This window comes from Girardinichthys multiradiatus, chromosome 20 (assembly GCF_021462225.1).
Source record: "Girardinichthys multiradiatus isolate DD_20200921_A chromosome 20, DD_fGirMul_XY1, whole genome shotgun sequence".
Classification (NCBI taxonomy): domain Eukaryota; kingdom Metazoa; phylum Chordata; class Actinopteri; order Cyprinodontiformes; family Goodeidae; genus Girardinichthys; species Girardinichthys multiradiatus.
Genome location: NC_061812.1, coordinates 16,896,565 through 16,921,609, shown reverse-complemented (window position 1 = coordinate 16,921,609; position 25,045 = coordinate 16,896,565). Strand labels below are relative to the sequence as shown.

General features: G+C 40.4%; 1 protein-coding gene across 3 annotated transcripts in view; it reads left to right on the top strand.

Moving 5' to 3' along the window:
* Nucleotides 1-20,474: 20,474 nt before the first annotated feature.
* igsf8 (immunoglobulin superfamily, member 8) overlaps nucleotides 20,475-25,045 on the top strand; it is a 30,387-nt gene continuing 25,816 nt past the window's right edge. The window contains exons 1-2 of one of the 3 annotated variants that reach the window (XM_047347375.1): nucleotides 20,475-20,630; nucleotides 20,787-20,896. In XM_047347375.1, coding sequence (XP_047203331.1) covers nucleotides 20,839-20,896 — 58 coding nt within the window. In that variant the 5' untranslated portion in view covers nucleotides 20,475-20,630; nucleotides 20,787-20,838. The other 2 variants (XM_047347376.1, XM_047347373.1) reach the window with 2 other exon arrangements.

The following is a 25,045-nucleotide window of genomic DNA, read 5'->3' as shown; positions in this document are numbered from 1 at the left end:
GTCATCCCAGGGTTATAACAGCACAGCAGAGTGTCTCTCTACTATGTCTACATCTCATTTTCCGCTTTATTCCCCCTTTGTTGTCTTTATTTCTCTGTCAGTGTGTCTCTATAACATGTACCTAGGATGCAGCCACGTAGAGCAAGCAGGACGCCACTGTAATTTTTATAAATGAAATGGAAACTGGCACCAATTAGGGGAAACCAATAAAGCAACCTCAGTTCTATATGTCTGCCAAGTGGCAGAGGGGATTCAACTGGAGAATATACAGTTACATCCATGAAGCCTGTTAGGTTATCGTCCTGATTGCATCATCCAGTTTGCTCTGCTTCTACCCTTTAAAGAAACACATCAAATGAAACAGAGTTCATATGCTCCTCTGCAAGACTCTGATTCTACTAGTTTCACAGTCATTCATTAGAAAAGCCAACATTTACATTCACTGGTAACACAACAATCTACAGAGCAGACTGAAGTTGCTTTTATTCAGTTAAATACTTACTAACAGCAACCCTAATGACTGCTGTGCTTATTTGGTTCCTGCAGAACGCTGCATCGAGTAGGAAAGAAGACAGCAGATGGGGCCGTTATAGGTTTGATTCCGCCTCTGGTGTAAAGACGCAGTAATGGGGTAATGATGCCGTGGCCCTCTGGCGCTGATGTGGTGTTGAAAGAGAGAAAAAGAGAAAGGAAAGAGAGACCTGAGCTTTGGGTGAACCACTAAATGCTGCCACATTCATCCACAGCAGTGACGCCATGCCACACGCCAGTCACACGATTAGGCACATACAGCATATGGGCAAACTGTCTCTCTTTTTCGAACACTTTCTTCCTCCGTTTTACAAGGGCACAAAACTTGCACATAGACAGTCAACCCAAAGGCTTATTGAAGATTAAAAACTGAATTTTGGTACCTTGAAAGCAAATTAAGTGATATCAGACTGAGATACCATAAAAAATCACGCTCTCCATATGCACTAAAACATGTGTTATATTGTTATATGTAAAATAATCAAAATGTCATTGTCAAGATTTAGCAGTCTGAATATCAGGCACTGACCTTCCAAAATATTATTCCTTTTTTAAGACCTTTTCTGCAAAAGTAAGTGTAGCAATGGTGAGAAGAGCTTCATAACATTCCATATGTTTAAATAGCTGCTCACCCTTTTTTCTCAACTTGGGCTTCAAAGTAGGGAGACCAACCTACTAACTTGCCTTTTCTCTTATTTGTCTTGTTTTAGTTCTAATACAAGAAGAAGGAATCCTAACGGCTGTGGTTGGCTTGTGGGACTCCTGAGGCAGCTGATGGGTACCATGAGGCCAAGCGTGCCATGGCCCGGGCGGTGGCAGAGGCAAAAACTCGGGCCTGGGAGGAGTTCGGTGAGGCCATGTAGAAGGAATACCGGTTGGCCTCGAAGTGATTCTGGCAAACCTTCCGCCGCCTCAGGAGGGGGAAGCAGTGCTTCGCCAACACTGTTTACAGTAGGGGTGGGAGGCTGCTGACCTCCAGTGGGGACATTATCGGGCAGTGGAAGGAGTACTTCAAGGATCTCCTCTATCCCGCCATCACGCAATCCCTGGTGGAAACAGAGACTGGGGACTCGAGGTTGGACTCTTTCATCACCCAGGCTGAAGTCACCGAGGTGGTTAAAAAGCTCCGCGGTGGCAGGGCTTCGGGGGTGGATGAGATCTGCCCTGAGAACCTCAAGTCTCTGGATGTTGTGGGGCTGTCATGGTTGACACGCCTCTTCAACATTGCGTGGCGGTCAGGGTCAGTGCCTCTGGACTGGCAGACTGGGGTGGTGGTAACCCTTCATAAGAAGGGTGACTGGAGGGTGTGTTCCAACTACAGGGGGATCACACTACTCAGCCTCCCTTGTAAGGCCTATGCCAGGGTATTGGAGAGGAGAGTCCGACCGATAGTCGAACCTCGGCTTCAGGAGGAGCAGTGTGGTTTTTGTCCCTGTCAGGTTTAAGCAACCTAAAATACTTATAACATCACAAAAAGAAGACAAAGACAAATAATTAGTTATTTACTCGCTGCGAGGAGAACGGACATAGATGTGCTTTCAGTTACAAATCTCCTACCGCTCTGAAAACCATCTGTCCGTTCCACTCTTTTTATTATCTTTCGGGGGTCCCTAGTTACAAAAAACGTTGCTCTCTAAGGATGGGAAAAACAGCTTCATCGTAAACAGGTCATGAACACCATTATCTTGTAACAACACACTTCCACAGTCTCCCCCATCTTAAGATCAGTGTGTCTTCTGTTCAGCGCAATCAGCCTTCATCTTTATGACCTCCTCAACTGTGACTGCTTCCTTCCTAGCTCCACCTTTGATCCTTGCCTGCAGACACACTCATCACATCTTACTCACACAAACATCATGAAAGGTTATAAAATCAAATAGTCAATTTAAAGAAAAGGAAAAAATATAAGATAAAAGATAAAAACTATATACAATTATTCCAACAGTCCAGGCCATGGAACACTGGACCAGCTCTATACCCTCTACAGGGTACTCGAGGGTTCATGGGAGTTTGCCGAACCGGTCTACATGTGTTTTATGGACCTGGAGAAAGCATTCGACTGTGTCCCTCGTGATGCCCTGTGGGGGGTGCTTCAGGAGTAAGGAATCGGGGGCCCTTTATTCGGGGCCATCCGGTCTCTGTACAAGCGGAGCAGGAGTTTGGTCCGCATTGCTGGTACTAAGTCGGATCTGTTCCCGGTGCATGTTGGACTCCAGCAGGGCTGCCATTTGTCACCGGTCCTGTTCATAACTTTTATGGACAGGATTTCTAGGCGCAGCCAAGGGCCAGAGGGGGTCGGGTTTGGGGACCAGAGGATTTAATCTCTTCTGTTGGACCACTTGTTTGCTGAATATTGGACCATGTGCATGTTGCTGGACGCCAGGGCAGTCCGCTCCTGCAGAGTGCCATTTGGCGCAGCGGCTGATGATTTAATTTCCCTTTGGGATTAATAAAGTATTTTTGAATTGAATTGAATTGAATGTGGTGGAGGGGGTCTGGTTTGGGGACCAGAGGATTTCGTCTCTTCTTTTTGCAGATGGCATGGTCCTGCTGGCCCCCTCTAGCCAAGACCTACAGGATGCGCAGGGGCGGTGAGGATCAGCTCCTCCAAGTCCGAGGCCATGGTTCTCGACCGGAAAAGGGCGGCTTGTCCTCTTCAGGTTGGAGGGGAGTTCCTGCCTCAAGTGGAGGAGTTTAATTATTTCGGGGTCTTGTTCACGAGTGAGGGAAGAATGGAGCGGGAGATCGACAGACAGATTGGTGTGGCTGCCGCAGTAATAGGGGTGCTGTGGCGGTCGGTTGTGGTGAAGAAAGAGCTGAGCCGAAAAGCAAAGCTCTCAATTTACCGGTCGGTCTACGTTCCTACCCTCACCTATGGCCATGAACTTTGGGTCATGACCGAAAGAACGAGATCCCGGATACAAGCGGCTGAAATGAGCTTCCTCCGTAGGGTGGCCGGGCACTCCCTTAGAGATAGGGTGAGGAGCTCGGCCATCCGGGAGGGGCTCGGAGTAGAGCCGCTGCTCCTCCACATCAAGTGGAGGCATTTGAGGTGGCTCGGGCATCTATACCGGATGCCTCCTGGACGCTTTCCTCAGGAGGTGTTCCAGGCACGTCCCACCGGGAGGAGCCCCAGGGGACGGCCCAGGACACACTGGAGGGACTATGTCTCTCGGCTGGCCTGGGAACGCCTTGGGCTCCCCCCGGAGGAGCTGGAGGAGGTGTCTGGGGAGAAGGACATCTGGGTGTCTCTGCTGAGTCTGCTGAGTCTGCTGCCCCTGCGATCCGGTCCCGAATAAGCGGAAGACGACGAGTACGGGTACGAGTAGTTCTAATACATTTCCATGTTTACAATTATAAATTATATTGAGCAGAGAATATTTACCAAAAACGAAGTAGGCAACTTTGCAGGCAATTCACTGGGCCACCAACCAGGTGTTGCAAAAGCTATCAGCGCTACTGGAGGAATCCAAGGTGCCAGCAAACAATGACGCGGGACAAAATCACCAGGTTAAAGCCATTTTCAGGCCAGGAAAGATCTGCCAGAAGGGAAAATCAGGCACAAGGTTGCTTCATCTAATCTTCCCACCAGAGATCAACAACATATTGCAGAATGCCATGTGGGGTAGGATACATGGTAAGGAAGTGCAAGTGTGAGTGGCACAAAAGTAAGTAATTCGAAGGTTTTTATATCCACCAAGGTAGGCTGAAGTGTTGAAGGATGACAGAGAGGGTAATTTGCCTGGAATGTTGAAATGTCACCAGAGGAGTGAGCAAGGCCTTGCAATAGAAACAAATCTTAAGAATGACGGTCACATTCCTTTCCTGCCACAAGTGAAACTAACAAGGCAGTTGCCAAATCTGGAGGGGTGCAAGTGAATCAAATGGACAAAGTCAAACAACCTCAAGGCCTGGTGTAGTCTTAATGACATCTGTACAGAGTACTGGAGCGTGTCCTGCATACAAGAGTAGATTCCATTCTAATGTCACTTGGCAAGATTATTTACACTTTGAGCAGAGAGAGGTTTGGTGAAATAGTACTCAGCTAAACTACATAACTGGAGACAAAAAGTGGAGGGAGTAACTCAATGAAGAAAAAGGCCAGTGGAAATACGCAAGTGTACGTTTCACTGGTTGCTCAGAAAAGATCAAATCAGAAGGAGAAAGAAAAAGAAAGTAAGGGAGACAAGAGTGTTTTTCAAAGAATTATGCAGGGCATGACAGTGGCACAGGGGTAAACCGCGCGAGCCATGTATGGAGGTTACAGTCCTCAATGCAGCCATCCTGTTGACCTTTGCCCATAGTACCACAAAACAAAAAAACAAAAAAACTGAGAGAATTTACAGAAAATGCCAGAGCAGCGTCAGCCAATGGTTAGGTCCCACATATGCTCTACAAAAATTGTTTATGGCATTCAGGATCTGGTAGAAACTCATGAAGATAGTCTGCTTAAACCAAAAATTCCACCAGAATGGCAACAGGCAATTGGAATCTTCATTCCCACTGCCAGCCTGTTTAGCTAGTATGTCAAACTTCCCTGGATGTGTTGAGCATTCTTCCCTGATTTGGGAGCAGATACAATGTGCCTAGAGACTGAAAAGTGGCCTTAATGTTGTGTGGCTTGTGTGTGCTGATCAAGTTTGCACACCAACTGACATAATTGACATAGTATTCAGGTATTTCACCAACTTCAACATGTGCTTTTTGATCTAATATGGTGTACAAGGAACATAACAGCTGCAAGCTGACATTTCCATGGCATGCTCTATATTTCACATTCTATTCAACTTGGCCTGTAAGAGAATTCTCATTTGGTCGAGGCAAGTATCCAGTGTTAGTATCCAGCGATAGACCCTGTCCTCTGGAAATCCACATGGATTATGTCAACCATCCGGCAAACAGCACAATGCACTGCAAGTCTCCTAAAGGGTCTAGGTGCACTAAAATAAAGGACACCACTGAAGGTTAAGGTGGCAAACTTTCAGAGCCTTTGACCCTGTAAACGTGCTGAAATTGACATTACATTTGTTGTTTTTACAGTTGATGGGTACAGAAGGTGGCAAAGCACCTAATTTGGGGCCTGCTGAGGGAATATACTAGAAATCTCTGACAAAAAAATTGGGATTTTCAGAAGCATGTGGCAGATGAACTGGCAAGGATAGCGAACAACTCCTGGACAAATATAAGGTCTGGTCCAACAAGATCGAATTTTTCCAGCACACAATTTTGTCATAAAGGATCTGTGAAATTCCCTCCTCAACAGTAACCATAGTGGATTTTATAACTGATAAAATCCATCACCAGCCAGTTCATTAGGTACACCTCTTCAATCGCTTGTTAACGCAAATAGCAAATCACATGGAGGCAACAAAAAAATAATTTAGGAATCTAGACGTGGTGAAGACGTCTTGCTAAAACTCTAGTTGCACATAAGAAAAAATGGGAATTGGGTTATTTTTGACATGGCATGGTTGTTTGTCCTAGGTCAGAATATTTCCAAACCTGCTGATCAACTGGGATTTTCACACATAACCATCTTTTAGGTTTACAGAGAATGGCCAAACAAGAGAAAACTTCGAGTGAGCCACAGTTATGTGGATAAAAATGCATTGCTGATGTCAGGGGTCAGAAGGAAAGAGCATTGGTACTTATAACCACTCCTTATATATAAACTAAATGGAATATCATCTCTGAAAATGATTAACCTTGAAGCAGATGAGCTACAGATGCAGAAGATAATAACAGATTTCACTCATGTCATCTAAGAACAAGAACCTGCCTTCTATCAACAGTTCAGTCTGGTGGTGGTGGTGGTGCAATTGGGTGTGGGATATTGCCCAGTGTTTAAAGTCCATGGCCTATTGATGTTGACCAAGTCCATTTCTTTATGAGTATAGTCTACCCATCGTGTGGTGGTTTCAACAGGATAATGCACCATGACAAAAAACACAACTTACCTGAAACTGGATTCTAAATTATGACAATCAGTTCACTGTACACCAGTGGTTTTTGCAGTCACCAGATCACAATCCAACAGTAGATATTTGCAATGTTGTGGAAAGGAAACTTCACACCATTGATGTGCAGCTGACAAATCTGGAGCAACCGGATGATCGTGTCAATATTGACCAAAATCTCGAAGGAGTGTTTCTGACACCTTGTTTAATGTATGCCATAAAGAATTAAGGTAGTTTTGAATGTCAAATGGAGTCCAATCTAATACTAGCAAAGTACACCTAAGAAGGTAACAGGTCAGTAGATTATGCATTCTATGCAAGTTTATGAGTATGCTCTTAACGCAAATTCTGCATGTCATTCAGAAATCAAGGTGCCAGAGTCTGGAGGAAGACTGGGGAGAAGGAAATGCCAAAATGCCAGAAGTCCAGTGTCAAGTACCCACAGTCAGTGATGGTCTGGGGTGCCGTGTCAGCTGCTGGTGTTGGTCCACTGTGTTTTATCAAGGGCAGGGTCAATGCAGCTAGCTATCAGGAGATTTTGGAGCACTTCATGCTTCCATCTGCTGAAAAGCTTTATGGAGATGAAGATTTCATTTTTCAGCACGACCTGGCACCTGCTCACAGTGCCAAAACTACTGGTAAATGGTTTACTGACCATGGTATCACTGTGCTCAATTGGCCTGCCAACCCTCCTGACCTGAACCCCATAGAGAACCTGTGGGATATTGTGAAGAGAACGTTGAGAGACTCAAGACCCAACACTCTGGATGAGCTAAAGGCCGCTATCGAAGCATCCTGGGCCTCCATAAGACCTCAGCAGTGCCACAGGCTGATTGCCTCCATGCCACGCCGCATTGAAGCAGTCATTTCTGCAAAAGGATTCCCGACCAAGTATTGAGTGCATAACTGTACATGATTATTTGAAGGTTGATGTTTTTTGTATTAAAAACACTTTTCTTTTATTGGTCGGATGAAATATGCTAATTTTGTGAGATAGGAATTTTGGGTTTTCATGAGCTGTATGCCAAAATCATCCGTATTAAGACAATAAAAGACCTGAAATATTTCAGTTAGTGTGCAATGAATCTAAAATATATGAATGTTAAATTTTCATCATGACATTATGGAAAATAATGAACTTTATCACAATATGCTAATATTTTGAGAAGGACCTGTATGTAACAGACAGGAAACAACACAGAGTTTCACAAACAGCCAGTTCACAGTAATGCTGGTCAGACTGTTGTAAACTTACGCACAGTCACAAGCATCTCCGTGTGCTTTCTTTTTCTGATTCCTCCCTCCTCAAAATTATTCATTCATCCACTGAAACATTTGAAACATTAAACATTATAAAAATACATTTTATTCTGGAGAGTATTTAAAGAAAAATAGCTTTCTACTGCTTATTCTTTGATTCTCCCCCATGTCTTGATCTTAAATTCTTCATTTCCCCTTTTTATGCATCCCAATGGCTTGATACCAAGCAATGCTTCCCTTCCCTTCCCTTCTCTTTTCTTTTCCTCCTTCCTCTTCCTCACTTCTCCCTGACAATCTTTACCACCCCCTCTGTCTCCCTCCAACAGTCTTTCTGGCCTCTCTGTCTCCCTCTCCTAACAGTTGGACTCATGTGGGACTGATTGGGCTGAAGGATCCAGCCCTCATCAAAGGAAGAGTGTGGTCGAATGCGAGCAAGCCACTGAGGCTGCAATCTCTCCCTGGTTAATCAGCATCCCCTCTCCCTCTTTCTTCTTCCTTCCCTTCCTCTTTCTTTGGCAGCAGCATCCATCCATCCAACAACAAGCTCATACAACACAACCCCCCCCCCCCTTCCTTTTAATTTTTGCTTGTTTCCTTCCTTCCTCCATCTACACACACCACTAAGCTTTCTTGCTGCAACCTCTCTCTGCTTGTTCAACTCATTCCCTGTTAACAATTCTTCTTTTTCTTCTGTGCACAACCTAACTATTCAGTCGAACACTTATTTTTTCCTTTTTTCTATCTTCTCCCTCGGGCTCCAGTTTCTCCTCTCGCCGTCAGCCGCAGTCCCTCTTCAGGCTCAGATCCAAACCAAGACTGTTCAGAGTCCTATACCTCCTTTTACCACTTCCGCTTCTCCAGCCATAACTCCCCTTATCAGACCAATGATATGTATGCTCTCTCTGTTGCTCTGGATGCTAACTTTATTCAGCACAACTACTCTGGGGAATTTTTGCCAAACTTGTAAACTTGTGCAGGTGCATTTAGGGTGTGAAGATTAAAAATGCAAAGGTTGCCACAGCTTGACTTACACCTTCGAAACTGAAGGACTGAATGACTCATTTAATATTAAGAGATGGCAAACTGTCCTCCGATCAGTCACTTTCCCCAATTTTTAGTGAGAAGAACTAAAAATGTAGTATGTTTTTAATGATAATTTATGTTTATCCATTTGATGGATATTTAAAAAAAAAAAAACCTATAAATTTAATTTAAAAAGGACCAAAATCCTGATATTTAAAGCCTTTAAATTAAAAGGTGGTGCACATTATTAAGCAGTTTTATATCAGACCGAACACTTATCACATAATTGTAAATAGACAAGGACTAAGAGTTAAACTACATCATTCGCAAATCCATCCATCCATCTATTTTCTGTACCCGCTTCTTCCATACTGGGTCGCGGGGGAGCTGTTGCCTATCTCCAGCGGTTTACGGACAGGTCGCCAGTCCATCGCAGGGCAACATACTAGACAAACAACTATGCACACACCCTTTAATCAATCGCTAATGTGTACAGAATTCAGTTGCTTAAGGAAACAACTGCATTGTTGAATGAGCTACTTGAATGAGCAACAGCATTGTCTTTATTTTCCATGCCATGACTGTGTATTTTCTCTGCTTACTGGAAACACTTACGAACAGCTGAATTTGTTTTTCTTGTGACCATAAGGGGAAGTGCAATGACTTCCATTTAACCCAGCTGACCTACAGAGTTCAGGAACAGGCCTAGGAGGGTGAGCACTGTGTTACTCTGTCCTACATACAGTTAAAGAAAACTGGTCATTGTATTAAAAGTATTAAATGATATCAGTGGTATAATGAAAACTCTTTAAAACAGTAACTTTTGAGAGCCTTGATGTACCTTAATACCAGCAACCAGCCAGTGCTTAATTTTGAAGAATATATTTTCCCGTGTTACAGTTTAAGGGAAAACAGTTCAATATTTGAATGTACAACTTCTAATCTTTTGTTAGCAAAAGAGCTCTTTTCCATCCGTTAGGAAGACTGAACTAAAACGTAACTTGTACTTTTGAAATGGATGTCTCTACTACATTTAGTCTATTTTTCATTGTATCTAACAGATACAGAGGTCGAACACAAATGATGATTATTTACATGTGAGATTTGACAAAGCCTCTTGACATTGTTGAGGTATAATCCTGAGATGTTTGCTAACCAGCATGGCAGTTTTGACCTGTTCATCCTACTGTGTGCCTGAAATGATGCATCCTGATCAAACCTAACCAGAGACTTTGTCATCTTCATGCTTGGCTGTGGTTTATTGTTTTAGAGAAACACATTTGACTCACACTGCTGCTGGCTGGTTTTGGATAGCAGACTTTCATAGTTCAGTCTGGTTTGACTTTCACTTGGTAAATATCTTTGGCAGAGCAATTAATTGGTAGATTATTACTGAATGAGTGAAGTCAGTTTAAATCTCATCTGTTTTAAAATGAGAAGCCAAAGCACAACAGCAATATGTCTGTCATTTTGTTTGCAATAGATCTGACCCACATATAGAGAACACTCCGGAGAACAGAATATATAAAGGATGTTTGTGACAAAGATAATCAGGAATGTAACGGATGATTCTCCAACTGTATGGGAAGAAGGGAAAAGCACTGGTGAAAAATAAGGAAATGAATAATGTCGAACTAAGAACAAGGAATTAATGCAAACAAGAGAACAGCTTACTAAATAGGTGTGCTCAGGTCACCAGGAGAACAGGCATTCAGGATCCAGGTTTGTAGAAGGTTCTTTAGGTGCTGTTCAGTGTGAGCTCGGAGGAAAACAGGAATGAGTTCGGTGTGCAGATGCTTATGTTAGAGGGTGGACAGGGTACGCTTGCGGTTTGGTCCAGGAGGCGAAGGTAGCAGGAAACTGCCAGCTAGATGCGAATCCAAACGAAAACAGGAGATAGGAAATTAAATCCTCAGAACGTAGATAGCCTTGATCATCCAGAAAGACTTCCGGACACATAGTCAGTATTCAGTGACATAAACCCAGGGTGAAGGTTACTTAGCCTACGAAGGAACATAAACAAAGGGTCGAAGAACAAAGCATAGATTTAGTGTTTGGTTTGAGCTTGTTACCACTGTGAGCAAAACACTCAGCCTCCTGCTTAAGTACTCCTCAAAGTAATCAGTAGAAAAAGTCACACCTGTCACCCAGCACACCTGAGAATTCCAGCACCTTCTGAAAACACTGAACACATGTAGCAAGCACAAAACACAAACACAACCCAGATCCTGACAATGTCTTCCTTATTTAAATGTTAGAATTTATAAGAAAATGTAAACAAGTCATAATTAGTTTTAATCTTTCACAGACATACTCTGTGTATACATGACTAAATTGTAACATAAAGCCAATACATGATGCTAAAAACCCAATTCAGTCATCTTCATGTGTTTACCCTTGGCAGCTTGCCATTTTTCTTACGTAAATACTACATGCTATCATCACCTTCGCACTCTGCCTCACACCATCTATGGCCCATCTACAGTCTTTGTTGTGTGTGGTTGTCTGGATGAGGCAGAGGGTGGTGGTGGTGCAGAAGAGAGGGTGGGGGGGGCACTTAGACCACTGCATATGTTTTCAATTCCCCCTCACAGACCTCGCCTCTCCTCGTTTGGCCTCCTCTTGCCCTCCCATTTATCTTCCCTTCTCCTTTCTTTATCTATCTTTCTCTTTATGTCCACTAAATTGCCCATTAGACTTTTTGTATGTCTGCCTGCAGGCCTGGCTGTCTGTGGCATGGCAGACAGTAAAACTAGCTCAGTGCAATCCAAAAATGCCAAGAGGGACCATTTTTAACTTTTCATACTACACATTTGCCAGCTAAGTCTACTTTAGGCAAAATCATGCACAGTTTGTTGCCATAATGGAGCTACATGATCATATGCCTTACTGCATAAATGCACCATCAAATCTAGAAAGAAAACAACCCACCTGTTGAAAAGATGCAACTCTGTGTTCCTATTTAGGAAATACAGTATGTTCTGATAATCTGACATGCAATATGGTTTTAGGCCAAACCATTCCACAGAAACAGCAACATTGCATTTCTTAGAAAAGTTTAAAGGTTCAATGGATAAAGGAGAAATGGTCAGCGCTGTGCTCACATCACTGAAAGAATCTGAGAATGTTAACCATAACACTGTTTAGAACAAAAGTCTTGACAAAATTTTTTTCACAGTGTTTATGAACTTTTAAAATTGGAAATTGTTAATTCAGGCTCCCAAATACGGTATATCAACTGGTGTACCACAAGGCTCCATACTTGGTTCAGTTATCTTTAGTATGTAGATTAATGATTTACCTTCTCTGTGTGTATGTAGATTGGATTTTCAATTTTATTTATGGTGAAAATGCAGCCGTTGCAGGAACGTTTAAAGATGTTGTGACAAAGGTTACATGCTGTTTGTAGTTTAATCTATCAAATCTTGTTGGAATGTTCTTTAAAAGCTGCAAACTTCAATCCCTTTAAGATACTGTGTCCTGACCTTAAAAAGACCCCTTCATTGTGGTTACATTTTAAACATGCCTGCAAAGAAGAGGGAATCAAAACTTTACACAGCAATGTAAAATATGAAAGTAAATGTTATTGAAAACACTCGCCAGTTATTGGGTTTAGGAGCAATTATTTTTCTTACATAGAGCCAGGGTGGCTTTGAAAGCTTATTCCTCTTAATAACTGAAATCTTCATTTGGAAACTTCTTTTTGTATTTATTTAGGTTGCTTTATTATCTAAAACATGTAAGTGTTACAAAACGTCAAAACAGAAGCATTGTAGCATCTTAACCACTTTTCACGTGTGTTATCCCTTTTAAATAAATATATTCAAAATAAGAGTCTGATGTGTCATTCGGTTTTACCTGTCATGTACAGTGCACTCTATGTCTTGGTTTTCAGTGTTTTCTCTTTCACATTTCTTAAAGGGAGGTTTAAAAAAAACAATGAGTCTTTTGTTTTAAGAAAAAGTGACAGATCAGCTTCACACATCTCCAGTCCAATGCAGCAACCAAAGCAAAGCAGAGTCGATGTGGTCAGTTGCCTGGCTAAACATTGCCATTGCTTTCTGTAATAAAGAAAGAAACCCTGGAACACCAAGTGCTCTCTCAGGAAAAGTTATTAAAATTCGTCCAACAGTAAATTCACTCTTTTTAAAAAAAAAGCCACGATCCTTCCCTGCGTGTTTTATTTCTTCTCTGAAGCGGTGAGACATCATGGTCATAAAATCGCTGACAGAAATGGCGAAAAAAATGGCAGATTATACATAGTACATGTGTTTGACTTATGCTTGATTTAAAATGATTTATAACTCGTATGTGGATGTATTTATGTATGCATGTATCTATAGGTGAGGGAAATAAACCAAGGAAGCACTCGAGTCATGCTCTGAAACTGTGGTTGACATGAGACATGGTGAAATGATGGAAACATGGGGTAAGAAACAAACATCAGGAGACAGAAACCATGACTCAGTTTGCCAATGAAAATAATCTGAGAGCAGGAGGAACAAAATGAATGAACAAAAGGTGAGAATATACGTATAAAGAGTGGGAGCCAGTGCCACACACAGTCACAGGATTCTGTCGACAGTCATGATGAGGTCCCTGCGATGACAGGAGAGTAGTGACTGTACTACAAAGTAATTAGAGACGGTCTACACAGAGTCACAGTTTAGTCTGCAGTGGCCTTGAAAGAGACAGAGTGGGAGTGAGGGCACAAAGAGGAAGGTGAGAGGGCAACGATAATGTAAGAATATACTTCATCCTGAAACCAAAAAATATTGTTTATAATCACAGAGGAAAGATAAGCATTTTTGTTTATTTAGGCCAGGTGTCTACAAGCTGTGGCCTAATCACTCTAAAGTGGCTACATGTCATGTTTGGGGTAAGTAAAGGACCTAAGCACAGAGACTGACCATGGCAGAAAGAAAGTTCTTTAATAATAAACAACAAGGAGAATACACAGAGTAAGAGCAGAACATTGAGCACAAGCAGTGTAACAGAAGGAACTAGCAAAGAGCAATAACAACCAGTGAGCTTTGAGGTGAGAGTAAAGAATGACATTGAATGCAGGTGAGATAATCAGAGGATTAGGAATAGTTGTGTATGAGAGCAAACAGGCAGACTGAGGGAACATGAATAATTAACACAAGGGAAGCTGAACTAGACACAAAGAAACTACAAGCCGAGGGGAAAAAGACTAACACTAATCTAAGAGAAATAAATCAAAATTCACGAAGAGAACACAAGAATAAACTAAAAAACTAAATACAAAGGAATGAACTATATGGCAACACCTTTCTAACAATAATGAACATGGCAAGACCTTCAAAACAATACTAAAAACCTCAGAAGTGAACAGAAGTGATCAAAACTCAAACACAAATTAAACCAAAAACCTAAACACTCAAGGATTTATTTATTGATCACAGTTTTACCTTTTATCATATTATATATTATCATATATATTTCGATTGTTTTTTTTTTTTGTATTTGTTAAATGTTATGTTATTTGTTCCGTTACACCTGTGAGCTTTTGAGATTTCCCCTTGAGGATCAATGAAGTATTTCTTTTTCAATCAATCAATCAATCATACACTCACACTCAGAATAATTTTGCCCAAAATTAAGTCAGAACTATACAATGTTTCTGAATATAGATTAAATAAAAAAACACATTTTGGCAAGTTCTCTATACAATTCCAGCATAGAACAGAATATAGAATTAAGTTTTGCTCTGTGGTGCAGTTGGTAGTGCTGTTGCCTTGCAGCAAGAAGGTCCTGACCGTAGATCCTGGCCACGGGTCTTTTTGGGTGGAGTTTGCATGTGTAGATTTTCTTTGGGTATTCTGGCTTGCTCCCACAGTCCAAGAACATGGCTGTTATGTTAACTGGTCCCCCTAATTTCCTTTAGGTATGAGTGTGTGCATGCATGGGTGTGTGTCTCTATTGCATCTTTTCCATTCACTGTTCCAGCACTGCACGGCTCCACTCCACCTGATCTCGCACTACTCCACATGCATGAAAGCCATGGTGTTTCTACTGATACAATGATGGCTGGAATTATGGCTTGAAGCCCCAGCTTCAGCTGTCAGCAATGTTAACCCTAACTGTCTTATAGTTTGGTGTTAGCCTAGCAATAATGAGATAAGTTTCAAGTACAAAGTAAAAATAAACACTCACCGTCACTGAGTGGAGTGGAGCTTGCTAAATCAGAGCCCATGGAAAAGGGGCATATGTTGCCCTGTGATAAACTAATGACCTGTCCAGGATGTAGCCTGCCTATCTCCGCTGGAGACCACTGACCTTGCAAGAATAAGCAGGTATTGGCAATTACTGGAGAAATTGATAGTTTTCATTCAGGATTTGCTAAATTTACTGGTATAGTATGCTTTGGTTGTTGCAGATTCCAAGACTGCTTCAGCTTTTATGTTTTTTACAGATGGTCTCATATTTTCCTGCTTCAGTAAAGCTTCTCCAGACCACAACAATTCCAGCTCTATGCTTTTGAGGTTATTTGTCTTGAAAACTGAATTTGGTTTAGGCCATCATGTCCTTTGTTCTAGTGTCCAAATAATGACATTTTAGGCTGTCCAATGTTTAGACTCTGTCTTTGTCAACAGTCTCTCTGACAGACCTTTACCTGGCCTTCATGTTTTTCTTAGAGCACAAAGGTTTCCTCTTTGCACATCTCCCATGAAAGTTAAACTTGTGCAGTCTCTTTTTGATTGTAGAGGCATGCGATTTTACATCAACAGTAGCAAGAGCCTGCTGTAGGTCCTGTAACATTTAAGGGGTTTTGGAGACTTCTTTTAGCATCTTGCGGTCTACTTTCAGAGTGAACTGGCATGGATAGAAAGACCTGGGCTTGTTGAAACCTTTGTAACGTCTTTAAATCCCTTACTTCACCAGTCAGGAAATTCTAAATAAATGTCCTAGACTTATACTGGTTTGAGTAACAATGTTCTGTTATTGTTCATCTGATGTGATACACCAATGTGTAATTTTGGGCATTGTATGTAGGAATAATGTGGAGTGACCTAAATTATTTTTCACCAGAAGCATTTTTATTACATATTACTCAGATATGATTTTTTTCAGTTTTTCTTGTTTATTTTGAATAATTAAATCTTTGAGTATTGTTTCAATTCATATTAAATCTCCATATAAGCGATATGTTAGTAAAAAAAAACACAGGCTGTGAAAACAGCAAGGTTTTCACTTTCCTAAAACCTGCTGTATTGAATCCTATACTGGTCTTCTGCCCTCCTGGTGGAGGAACTACAGTTGGTACTTCAAATATTAGCTAAGAAAAAGACTGGACCTGGTATAGTAGGTCACTTTGTTCTTTAGGACAAAAAAAACAGTCCCAATCCATTGCTCTTTCTGTTGACATAGGAAAGGATGATATTATCATTCACAGACATGGGAAGACAGTTATAAATGCAGGAACTCTTCAAACTGTAACTTCTTACATATCTAGGGCGCAAAAGCAAAAGGAATCTCTGTCTAAGCCATGGGTCAGAAACCTCAACAGGGTATGTGTATCAAATGGCTATATGTGTATCAAAAATGATACATTTGGTGTAATCAGATTGGATGGATTGCATTATAGGCTACTATCATTCAGATACCTTCACAGACAATACACACTCCAAGGCTCTATAAAGAGCACATAACAAATGCCTGTTTTCTTCGTTACTTGCTTTGTTCCTATGATTTCCAGCATTAATCAGCTGTTTTCAGCAAAGAAGTCAAGAGAAGGTTACGGTGCATATTAACCACCAAACAGCATGTTACAAAGCACCAAAACAAACAGAAACAGATGATGTCCTGTGGAGTTAATGGAACATCATCAAACACATACATGTGTTTCACAACCTTACGATCTTTAGCAGTTAAAAAAATAATTTCCTTGGTCGTCTCTTAGTATGTCAGACATTCAAGATTCACTGAACTCTGCTGCCCCTAAATGGCCACAACGAAAATAAACACAAATCTGTCCAAACATTTTCTGGCACATATTTTATTTCATTGGTGGTTTCAACTTTATTTTAAAATGTGTCTAATATTTCTTTGTTCAAGAAAGATTCTGAACATAATGCATAATTCTGTGAAAATGAACAAATGTTTACTTATATCCAACTACATAGAAATCAGAAAAAAAACCTTTTTCCAAGAACAACCCCATTACATTTTGATCTAAAAAATCATTAATATCTATGTTGCCAAATGAATGAAAATGACAAATGCCTTAAGTTTCACAGGTGATGAAAGGTTTCACAAGCGAAAAAACCCTGAAGTTTAATGACAAAATTAGAGAAAATAATCTATGAAGACTTTTAGATTTTAGTATTCCCTTTTTTGACTCATTCACATAAACATAGTGTAGTTCAGAGTGCAGATTAGCACAGCTTCCTGAAGTTCCTTTTACTTCCCTGAAAGCAGATCACACTGCATCATGTTCTAGCTGTCCAACTCGGTTAAAATTGTGATATATTAGAAGCCATAAGACCGAGGATGTTTTCTCTGCATGAGTGCCATCCCTCAGTGCTGGTGTGAGCTCCTGCTGAAGTCTGCATATCCTGCCTGCCGCCTTGTTAACCCAGAATACCCTAACGACTTCCTCTGTAGCTCCCGAGCCACACTATGAAGTTGTCCAGGTTTCCATGTAGCTCAAAGTGAGGAGAGGAAAAATGGGAGGAAAGAAGGACGGTAGACAGGATGCTGGAATGTCTCCTGAAAGGAATGAATCTGAGTGTCTTTACTCACTAATGAATGTCATACATTTATATAGAGAGAAGTTGTTAGACCATCCAGTTCCCTTAAGCTATGATGTTTCTTTACTTTGATTCATTTAAGAAACACCTCACCTTTTCTGATGCAGAAAAATGCGAGACACATTCAAAGCAATGATAAACAATCAGGCTCTTGTATGACAGCTTTATTGTGTCAAAAGCACAAAAGACACGTAAAACTGCTTTTGTGGGCTGCACATAAATTAGTTAGCTTGTGCTTTATTAAAATGCAGATTATTTAAATGGATATTTATAAAAACATGAATTGGAATTTTTTAAAAGCTAGGATAAGAAAAAAATTCAATATTACAAGATATAAAAAAAGGTCTCTTTCACTAATCTGAGTGTGACTTTGCATTATCTACCTGTGTTATGGTATGACTCCTAACCTGTTGTCTAATCCTTAAATGGCAATTAAATTTGATTTATGTTAAAGAAAGCTTCTCTTTGCAACCTAAAGCTTAAATCCTTGCCAGTATGGCAACTGAATAGCTCCATCTTGTGGTTGACTGTTGCTATCCCTAACCTGAAGTGCTGTATTTCATTAATATTCATAATAAATACAGACAGTTTAGAAAGGATGAAATCTTCTTAAAAAATAAAAATGTTGCTAAAATATACAAGCATCAAAGCAAAACCGGTTAGTTGATGCAATTGATAACTATAATTCACTGTTTTTTCTTCTAAACACATACATCAGAGCAATTTAATGAATGGAATTTAACTTTATTTCTGCTTTTTGTTGTGACTATTTCTTAAATTATACAAAATATTTATCATATCACTTAAACTGTTTATACTTTTACAGAATGATTTAGGCCAAAGACATATACACAAAACAGCTTACATTTTTCAAATGCCCTATATTTTCCCCTTTTTATAATAATTTATTGGCAAAATATCTTCAATTATTACAGGAATTATTCAATATTTGTAACACATATTGTAAAGATGAAGGCTCAGGTGTGCCAGTGTTTTTTTGTTTCAAATATGGAATTTCACTAAACATGGTAACTTTTTAAGTACTAGTAAGCAGTTCTAACAAGAACACCCCTTTGTCATTGTTACTTTTTTGTATTATCATCTTCATAGCTTTCATTTCCACACATTTAAGTCAAGAGATTAATTGACCCAATCTGAGCAGTGTCAACAGTTGTGGCCAAATTTAGTTGAGGCTGTTCAGTGTTGTTAGATCCTTTTATCAGATGTTTCAAAAGTGCAGTGAAGTTTAATAAAAAAAGTAATTTATATGTATCATCTGAGTAATACATCAGATTTATACACAGTGTCAGTTGGTTCTCATTAGGATTAAGATCCAAGGGGTTTTGTCACCATTGACCCAAAATTTTGATGTTGTGGCAGGTGGGGAAAAAAAAACCTTTTTCACAAAATACCCCTGGATCACAGGACAAAGTTGCTCCTTGGGGATGTTTTGATTGCATCATTTATTCATTGCAGTGTTTTAATAGACATTATGAGTGAGCCCTGCCCATTTGAACAAAAACCCCACACATGAATGGCCTCAGGATGACGCACTGTTGGGATGAGACAAGACTCCTGAAAGGGCTGCTCAAAGCCTGAAATAGACCTTGTCTGAAAAAAACAGCTTTCCCTCAGTCCTGATAATTCCTGCAGTATTTCAGTCTGTAACTGATGATGGTCTTGGAGAGAAGTTGGTTCTTTGTGGCCCTTCTGGACACCAGGCGTGTCTCTCTTGCCTGCTGCCATTCAGAGCAAGCTCTGCACTGGTAACCACAGCCTTGGCTAATTCCTCTTTAGAAGTTGGTCCCAGCTCTTGTTAGACTCTCTCGGGTAACCTGAAGCTTTCCTTACAACGGCTGAACCTCTTACCCTGAACTTCTTGATGAAATGGTTGTATGGGTGGAGTCTTAACAGCAGCATCATCCTTTTCTTTTAAGCTTTTTGGTGCAAAGAGATGACGATGATAACATGTATGTCATAATCTGTGCCTGTTACTGTTGATTGCACTAACCTGTTTTCCATGTAGCCTGTCACTTCCCATTTCCCATTTCCTGATTTCTGTTTCCTTATTGCTGGATTATTTCCTGGTTTCTCTTTCCTCATTGCTGGATTATTCTTTTGACCAATTGGTCTGTTTACTCTGTTCCTTTGTTGACTGCTTCTTGTGTTAGTAAGTTCATCATCCTTTTCATTGAAATATCCTTATTATGCTGCATCATCTCTCCAGTCTGTGCCTTGGTCTGTCTCCATAGCCACAAAACATGACAACGTATGTGCTTAGAGGTAAGCATAGGTGACAAAAGAACAATGATCTTAGTCAAAACTCCCATTTAAATCAATGATTCTTCTTTTTTTAATTCAGTCAGAATGACAGTAACATCACTATCCCCTGAGCTAATTGAAATGATGCTGTCAGGGCTAAGACACACTGCAAAGGTATGGGTATGTTCAAATTAACTTTGCAATTAACTTTGCAATTAAATGCATTTGATCACTCTTCAAAGCAACAAGCCATATTGCAGATTTCCAGTATAAAAACTGAAGCAGTAAAGTTAAGGTTAGTAGAAAATAATATTTGTGTAAGTCTCAAAACCTTTGGCCATTACAATACAAGTATTTATTTCATGAATGCTAAAAATAAAGCTACTTAGCATTAGTAAGGGTCAATTATAGCTCGGAAATTTAAAAAAAGAACTTATATCTGTCAACATTTTTATAAAAATAAAAACAGAAATACGTTTTTCTTCCAATTCCGGAGCTATAATTGACCCATACCAATGCTAAACGGCCTTCATAAAATGGATACTTGCCTTTATCAGTCAGATTTGTTATGTTTTACTTTGTCGCCCCCTCGTGGGTTCTCGTGGTTTTACGGTTTCTTTTATGTGTTTTGCAGTTCTCCAAACTCCATTGTGATTGGTTCAGAACGTCACCGTCCCTTTCGTGACCAATCGCACCAACCGTGCTTCATTTTCTAATACATTTAGGCTCCAGCTCTTTGGCGACCCACCGCTCCTCTTCCTCCCCAACACACTCGTACAAGCTCACAGTTCAGCCCCCTGTGGTGGGCAGGCAGTCTCTCACGGTAAGAATGGACGCCAAAGGGGTATGATCTGAAACACATAATATGGAGTAGTGGACGTGTTGATGGAAGTGCTGCATGAAAAATGGTGAATACATTTGCGGGTTTACATATGTACTCTTGCACTTCCATTCATTCGGCTTCTTTTTGTTCTTCCAGTTGGCGCTTTTTGTGCTCGTGTGCACATTTTACATTTATAGGGGGGAAGAAGATGAGGACCACGATGGCTCCGGATATGAAAACAGCATTATTCGTTTTTATGCACTGGGGTGAGTCCATCCGCGTCTGTTTTCTTTCTCTCAACCGCCTCACCATCTGTCACAGACGGCTCACTAAATAAGTGCATTTTATTTAGATGTTATTTGCGGCAGATTGGTTTATTCTAAAGGTTCTGTCCTATGCGAATTTGCAACTCACCTGTGAGAATTTGGATTAAACCGATTGTGCTCAGTCATGTTTATTACCTGCAAAATAAATTCCATACTGACTAAGGATGTTCCCCTGCCAACACAGGATGTAGACAACAGGTGTTTTTCCCACCTTTCATCTCAGGAAGTCCTGAGCACTGGGAATTTATAACCATATGTCACTTGCTTGGTCGTTTGGATTGTAAAGCTGCTTTGACTGGGCGGTTTTAGATCATGAGTTTCTTGTGATTACTTTGTGTGATTAATGGACTACAACAAAACAAGACATTTTTCATGAATTGATAGCAGTGTGAAAAAGCATTTAACAGATAGATAATTCAAAGGATAAAACAGATAAAGGATATAAAATAAATATAATGTAGCAGCTCTGTAATTTGCATTCGTACAATCTTCTCAGCTCCCCTCACTATCCTCTGCAGGTTCTGTTGTCTGCGACTGTAGTAGTGCACTGAGTTAACAGTTTGTGAGAGAGCACTCTGTCTTTTAGACTTGTTTTTAGACTAAAGGCCCAGACCTTGTCTTTATTTGTCTTGATTGAGCTCACCAGAAGCTCTGTTGTTCATGTCATATGTGAAATCTTTGTATAGATTGCACATTGTAACCTGATCAAATAAGCTTTGCTTTAGATCCAAGAAAGCAGCACATGCAATGCATGTAAGAATCACTACATATTTTTTGCTTGTACCTTCAAAAATGTAGCATAACATGCAGCTTTGTTCAGGGATTTGTGTAGGGTTCCCACACCTTTTCTCTCCATGCTCACATACATTTAGAGCAGAGAGCACGCATGCTTCGTTTGAAGCAATTAGATCAGGAGGTGCAACACTGATCTCTGTGTTTGTTTTGGTCCAGAAAATGCCCCCCAGCCTCCTTGTTGCATGGGGTCTAATCCATACAGCACTGAGTATTGTGACGTGCTGTGGTGTCCCACAGCCCTATCAGACTGAGTCCAATGTTAATTAGGACTTGATCCGCTTAAGCCTCCCTCCAGTCTCCCATGTCATTATCTATGTGGGTTTGTGTGTGTGTGTGTGTTGTCATCAGGCTAGGATGCTGCTTATGAGAAAGATTCAGTTGTTTCAGTACTGTACACGTACCCACATAAACAACGGATGGAATCTCACAACCGCCTCACCTTGTTTTGCTAGTTAAGGTAGTTAGTAGTGTTATGAAGAGTTAGTGAGAGGTCAGCGTTGGATATACTCCCAGTCTCGTTCGACACAATCTTGTTTGCTGTAACTTGGAATAAGACACAGGAGCAATTCGGCTTTGTTACCTTTAGCTTTCTGGGAAAATCAATAACTGCACTGCCACAAATTTAATAACAGGGCTGGATATTTTTGCTTTGCATTTGTTTTTTTTAATCCTATGTTTAACAGACTTGGCAGAATACAGTGATTCTGATTTTTATGAACTTTTAGTTTTGGGTTGAATGGTGTCATTTTCAGAGCTGTTATAAGGGTTCCCTTCTGTATTACCAGAGAAAGTAGTATTAAATTCCCTTTTATTTCAATGCTAGTTTACATCAGCTGTTTATAAAACAAGTTAAATGATTTAACTTGTTTTATTTGACCCAGACATAGAGATAAAAAAAGTTACCACTCATTTCGGATTATTAAAGGTGGAATGCTGTGTTGTTTTTTTGCATTATGTTATATTGTGATAATGTAGGTGCATGATTTGGTACTATTTGGTACATCTCTTGACATCTTTTTATTTTGTTTTGCTTTCAAGCACCCAGGAGTTCTTGATATCTTTCAAATGTGTCTTCATTTCTTTAGCCTTTAGATCTTTTAAAGTTTTCCTTAAATTTTTTCAGGTTTTGGTATTTACAGTTTTGTAGTTAAGTTAAGTCAAGTCAAGTTTATTTATACAGCGCTTTTCAGCAACAAGGCACTCAAGGCGCTGTACATAAGGAAAAACATTACAATGATACAGAAAATCAAACAACAGAGGTAATTAAAAAAAAATAAAGAGAATAGAATGATGGATAAAAAAATGAAAGGAAAATTGGACTGAAAACGTAACTAATAATGTTTAGATGGCACAGTCAAAGGCCACTCTAAACAAATACGTTTTTAATCTTGATTTAAAGCAACTTAGGGTTTCGGCCCTTTTACAGCTTTCTGGGAGTTTATTCTAGATTAGTGGAGCATAATAACTAAAAACTGCTTCTCCATGTTTGGTTCTGGTTCTGGGTGTGCAGAGTAGATTTGAGCCAGAAGACCTGAGAGGTCTGGCTGGTTGATAACAAGTCTGTCATATATTTTGGTGCTAAGCCATTCAGTGATTTATAGACTAACAGAAGTATTTTAAAGTCTATTCTCTGAGCTACAGGGAGCCAGTGTAGGGACTTTAGAACCGGGCTGATGTGCTCTACTTTCTTAGTTCTAGTGAGGACGCGGCCAGCATTGTTCTGGATCAACTGCAGCTGTCTGATCGACATTTTAAGCAGACCTGTGAAGACACCGTTGCAGTAATCAATTCTACTAAAGATGAATGCATGAATTAGTTTTTCAAGGTCTTGCTGAGACATTAGTCTTTTAATCCTGGAGATGTTCTTTAGGTGATAGAAAGCCGACCTTGTTACTGTCTTTATGCGCCTCTGAAGGTTCAGGTCTGAACTTTTAAACGCTCTTCCTTTGGTCCAAAGATTATTACTTGAGTTTTGCTTTGATTCAGCTTAAGAAACTTTTGGCACATCCAAGCATTGATTCTAAGCATTTACCCAACGCTTGAATGGGTTTATGGTGTCGTCTGCATAGTTATGATAACTTACGTTGTTGTTTATTAAAATCTGAGTTAGGGGGAGCATGTAGATATTGAATAGGAGGGGCCCTAAGATGAACCCTTGGGGAACGCCACATGTGATTTTTGTGGTTTCTGATGTAAAGTTACCTACTGACACAAAAAAGTCCCTGTCCTTCAAGTAGGATTTAAACCAATTGAGTGCTGTACCAGAAAGGCCGACCCAGTTTTCCAGGCGCTCTAATAAAATGTAGTGATCAACCGTGTCGAATGCTGCACTAAGGTCCAATAATACCAGCACTGTGGTTCTTCCACAGTCTGCATTTATACGGATGTCATTGAACACCTTGACAAGAGCAGTCTCTGTACTGAGGTGAGGAGGAAGCCTGACTGGAAGACATCAAAGCGGCTGGTCGTTGTTAGGAAGTTGTTTAACTGCTGAAACACAGCTTTTTCAATAATCTTACTGATGAAGGGGAGGTTTGATATAGGCCTGTAGTTCTGTAGTAGCAGCTTGTCCAAGTAGCTCTTTTTCAATAGAAGTTTGATAATTGCTGTTTTTAGGGCCTGGGGGAAAACACCTGACAAAAGGGACATGTTTATTATTTGTGTTAAATCAGATGTTATTACAGGCAAAGCTTTCTTAAGGAAAGCTGTGGGTAAAACATTGAGACAGCAGGAAGAAGAGCTTAGTTGCTGTACGATTTCTTCTAGGTTTTTGTAGTTTATTTGGTGAAATTGGGAAATTTTGTCAAATTCTAGTTGGAGACAACATTGGTACTGGAGTTGATGTGGATGTGCTGACTGCCCCTCTGATCTTTTGGGTTTTTTCAGTAAAGAAGTTAGCAAATTCATTGCAGGCCCTGGTAGAGTGGAGTTCAGATGCTACAGCTTCTCCACGGAGACATTTTCTTCCCAGAAACGACTTTCACTTTAATTGGAGCAATTGAATCAATGATGTCCGAGATTTTAGAATGAAAGTTTTCTACCAGCTCATCTACAGTGTTACAGGGCAAAGTGGAGGTAGAAGAGTAAATCTGGTTAAAGGTTTCAGCAGCACTGTCCTTAAAGATGCGTTTTCTTATCATGTCTCTTTGGCAAACTGAGTCATTGCAGATGATGCTTCAAAAATAAAAAAAGTGGTCAGATAGGGCAACATCAGTTACAGACACCTTGGAAATGTTTAGATGCTTAGTGATGATCAAGTCCAAAATATGTCCCTGTTTGTGCGTTTGCTGTTTA